The 5,000-nt window shown below is 41.5% G+C and overlaps 1 protein-coding gene across 4 annotated transcripts in view; it reads right to left on the minus strand.

Moving 5' to 3' along the window:
- Positions 1–5,000, minus strand: part of LOC135092230 (glutamate receptor ionotropic, kainate 2-like) — a 55,304-nt gene that overhangs the window by 17,058 nt on the left and 33,246 nt on the right. For 2 of the 4 annotated variants that reach the window (XM_063990587.1, XM_063990585.1), the window contains exons 14-15: positions 4,589–4,726; positions 1,285–1,482 (exon numbers count right to left, since the gene is read on the minus strand). In XM_063990587.1, coding sequence (XP_063846657.1) covers positions 1,285–1,482; positions 4,589–4,726 — 336 coding nt within the window. The remainder of the gene's footprint in view (positions 1–1,284; positions 1,483–4,588; positions 4,727–5,000) is intronic. The other 2 variants (XM_063990586.1, XM_063990584.1) reach the window with 1 other exon arrangement.

The following is a 5,000-nucleotide window of genomic DNA, read 5'->3' on the forward strand; positions in this document are numbered from 1 at the left end:
AGTGGCCCGTATTCAGAAACGCTTTGCTGTCTCACCACTATCTTCAAAGGTCACAGAGATGATTAGCCGGGTTCCCAAGAGTGTTTCTGCTGTTAATAATGAGGAAATCTTGTTAATCTGTCGCTAGAATAATAAAAAAAAACATCCTTAAAAACTCGTGTCGCATTAACTAGAACCTTTTGAATGTAGTGAAGTTGCAGGGCAGTAGTGTTTCAAAATACAGAGCACAGACTCGGAGCGTGGAAAGCCTCGTCTCGGAAAGGAGGTCAAGACTGTAGCTGGAATACATTAAATGCTGCGTTTCTCGAGTCCGCAGTCCAGCTTCTCCGTTTTCAGTGAGTTCAGTGTGGAGTTTTAGCCCCGTACTCAGAATAATAATGAATTAATTAGCAGATCGGAGGACTTAAACACGCATACAGAAATTAAAGTGTCAATTGACCGTCTAAATCATTGAGATATTACAGGGAAGCGTGACGTGAAAACAGAAAGACAAGGAGGAGAAAGAGGAGGACAGTATAGAGGACATACACAAAATCCTCAGGGTCAGTAATCAGGACAGGACAAGAAATAAAAGGGTTTAGGCTCGATTAAGTTAGATTTAGAAAAAAAAAAAAAAAAAATCCAGCGAAATCCATCTAAAAAAAAATCCAGATATATGTAAATCCACCGAAAACACACCCAAACACACCCAAACACACTCAAACACACTCAAAACACGTAGGCAAACACGCTCAGATACAGAAACCAATGCAAATATACCCAAACACACCAGTCACTTAAATTTACTCAGAAACACACCCAAACACACTTAAAAACACCCAAACATATTTAAACATACAAAAACTGACCCAAACGCACTCAGAAGCACACCCAAACATACTTAAATACACCCAAACACTACCAAACACACTCAAACACAGTCAAACGCACCCAACCATCCAAACACACGCAAACACACGCAAACACTATTAAACACATCCAAACACACTCAAACACACGCAAACACTATTAAACACAACCAAACACACTCAAACACACCCAAACACTACCAAACACACCAAAAACACACCCAAATACACCCAAACACTACCAAACACACCCAAAACACACTCAAACACACCCAAACACTACCAAACACACCCAGAACACACGTAAACACACGCAAATACTACCAAACACACCCAAAACACACCCAAAACACACACACACGCGCTCACACACCACCCAACCTCACCCAACACACGCATACTCGTACATCCCCAAGAGAAATCCAACATCACTTACATGAAGAATTTATAAGTGGACCCGTCCTTCTTGCAGCCATACTTGATCTTCGTCTGTTTGGCCAAGTCCTCAGCACTCTCAATAGGGGCATCCATCCTCTCCACGGTAAGGAAGGCAGCGAGATTGGCAGTGTAGGAGGATATCATGATGAGTGTGAAAAACCACCAGATTCCAGCCACGATACGCGTTGAAACGGCCCTGATTTAGTGGCAGGAGTGGGCAAGACGGGACGAGTATGTGACGGGAGGGGAAGAGATAGATGGAACAGGGAATAGAGTTAAAAAGTGAAGGGATGTGAAGGAAACGGGAAAGAAGAGGAAGATGAGAAGGAACAGGGATAAGATATGAGTTAAGAGAAGAGGAGATGTGGAATAAGGATAAGAAATGAGGGGATATGAGGGAAATAAGAAAAAAAGGAGGAAGATGAGAGGGAGAGAAGAGAACAGAAGAGAGTTGATACAGAGAATGATGGAAGAAGAGAAAGATGAGGAAGAGGGAAGGGATGGGAAAGAGATAACGGAGAAAAGAGGAGAGAAGAAGAAAATAAGACAGAAGGAGATAAGAGAAGGGGAGAGAAATGAGGGAATGAGAGAAAGAGAGCCATAAAGAGAAAGAAGAGAGAGAGAGAGAGAGAGAGAGAGAGAGAGAGAGAGAGAGAGAGAGAGAGAGAGAGAGAGAGAGAGAGAGAGAGAGAGAGAGAGAGAGTGATGATTAAGGATAACATAAAAAAGATACGAGAAGAGATGATAAGGAAAGTAAGAAGATAAAAAAGAGGGAAAAGAAAAGGGAATGATAGGAAAATGGCAAAGAGGAGGAGGAGGAGGAGGAGGAGGAGGAGGAGGAGTGGAGAAAATCAGCATTATTTGTGATGAACATATGGAAATTTATAACACAAAACATTTACTACTGTACAACTACTATTACTACTACTACTACTACTACTACTACTACTACTACTACTACCACTGCTACTATTGCTACATATACTATCATAACCACATTCACACCAGCCACCACCACTACCACCATCACTGCTACTACTACTACAACTACTACTACAACTACTACTACTACTGCCACTACTACTACTACTTCTACAGGTGACGTGGTGAGGTGTCAGTCAGAGCCAGGCACTAACGGATTCCACATTAACCCTTTCCTCTCCCTCCCCTCTCCCTTCCCTCTCACCTCCACTCTCACCTTCCCTCTACTGACCTCAAACGTGTGTCATCGTGTGTGTGTGTGTGTGTGCTGGCATGTCCCCAAGGGTTCTCCACGTGGCTCTCTCTCTCTCTCTCTCTCTCTCTCTCTCTCTCTCTCTCTCTCTCTCTCTCTCTCTCTCTCTCTGCATATATGTACGTGTGTATGTATGTATTTCTGTTTGTGTTTTATCAACCTGACCATCTCCCTCTACACACACACACACACACACACACACACACACACACACACACACACACACACACACACACACACACACACACACACACACAGACACATACTAACACTAGTTCTATCACTATCTACATACATGCACATAACAGACACACGCATACACACGCACACACATACACAGACACAACAACAACAACAACAACGACAACAACAACATTCACCACCACCACCACCACCACCACCATGCAGTTAGTCAGAGCAAACTCACACAAACAGGCAGGCACAAACAAACACACCCCAAGAAGCGAGGCAAAGCAAGCAACAGTGCAAACAAACATACAAACAAACGAAGAACCAAACAAACATATGGTAATTAGATGAAAAAATAAAGATAAAAAAAAGAAAGAAAAAAAAACATCCCAGAAATTATGAAAACATTAATAATCATTTTATGCAAAGATATACAAAAAAATTCACTCATTCATAACCCTTTCATTGTACACGAGGCAGAAATAGAAACATTACTCATCATAATCATCATCACCATTATTATTATTATTATTATTATTATTATTATTATTATTATTATTATTATTATTATCATCATCATTGCTAGTACTTACATTACTACTACAACTACGAGATAGTCGAGTAGTAGGCAGGCTGGCAGCTTCACTATCTACGAGATGAGAAACTGACAGGTAAGCAGGAAGACAGACTGACAGGTAGATGGGAAGGTGGGCAGGTAGACAGGTAGACAGGTAGATACAGAGAAAGGTTAAGCAGATAGATAGATAGATAGATAGATAGATAGATAGATAGATAGATAGATAGATAAATAGATAAATAAATAGATAGATGGATAGATGAATAGATGAGAGAGAGAGAGAGAGAGAGAGAGAAAGCAGAGACAGACATACAGACAGATAGACAGGCAGACAATTGCACAGCTGGACATAATATAATAGATGAATAGCAAACTGTAGTAGTCAGAGTAATTTAGCTCAATAAGAACTACAAAACTGGAAACATTTCTAAGGATACGCTGGCAGAGAGACAGGAATAAATAAAAAGGACGAAAAAAAAACAGATAAATGAGTAAATAACGAGTAAATAAACTAACGAGAAAAGTTAATGAAGCAGAGATCGATACAATTACAAAAGGAAAAAAAAACATTTATACAGACACAAGGAACGAAGGTTAAATTAATAAACAGACAGACAGACAGACAGACAGACAAATACGTGGACTGACAGAGAGACAGACCAGTGACCTAAATGCATAACAAAAATAAATGAAAATAATGACAGTGAACAAACACAAGAGTAAGCAAATAACAACACAAAACAACACATTGATAAATAAAGCCAAGAAGCAAAGATAAAAAATAAATAAATAAATAACAACGAAGCAAAGAAAGCAAACAGAAAAAAAACGGAAAAGGTAAAAAAAAAAAAAACAGAAGCAGGAAAAAAAGGAGGAGGAAAAAATGAAAGAAGAAGAAAAGTGGGTTTAACAAGTACTGGAGCACTAAGTTGAGCTAGAATCCCTTAGTGAATCACCTTAAAAAAGCATCCATTCCCTTAAAACCATCCAGTCTAACTACCTAATGAGCCTGACGCACGCAGCTTGCTCCACCAGTCCCTTAGCAATGCAGTAGTGAGCGAGAGACACCCGTACTTTTCCTAAACGCTTTGCTCTCTCACCACGACTGCTTTCAAAGGCCACAGAGATGAGTAGTCGGGTTCTCACGGGTGTTTCTTCACTATGAATGATGCAGAATCCTTGTTAAACTACCATTACCATGAAAACACCCTTGAAAACACCCCGGTCACTCCCGCTACAGCCTATTGAAAAGTAGTCGCGAGGAGACACCAAAACGTTTAGGAATATGGGAAAATTTCTTACTTGGGCGCTATGTCAGATCCTTGCTGCATTACGGATCCGATAGTGAACCAGAAAGCATTGCTCAGACTGATCGAGTTCTCCAGCTCCTCAGGGTCCTGGATGCAAGGGTGCGGGTTGTCCCACTCTTGGGGCGCAACTCTGCAACAACAGCCTATAGCCAACGGTGGTAGGGATTGCCGGGCAGGGATGGGCGAGGAGCAGGACGGGAGGCGATCTTATGGTGTGTGTGTGTGTGTGTGTGTGTGTGTGTGTGTGTTTGTTGGTGGGTGAGTGGGTGGTGTAGTGTATGGGTTTGTGATTTGTTTCTTTCTTGTGTTGGTCTTTTCTTGTGTGTGTGTGTGTGTGCGTGTGTGTGTGCCTCGTGTTGGTGGTGTTGTGGTGTTGGTGTGGGGAAGCTGCGAGGTGCTGGGAG

This window comes from Scylla paramamosain, chromosome 39 (assembly GCF_035594125.1).
Source record: "Scylla paramamosain isolate STU-SP2022 chromosome 39, ASM3559412v1, whole genome shotgun sequence".
NCBI lineage: Eukaryota > Metazoa > Arthropoda > Malacostraca > Decapoda > Portunidae > Scylla > Scylla paramamosain.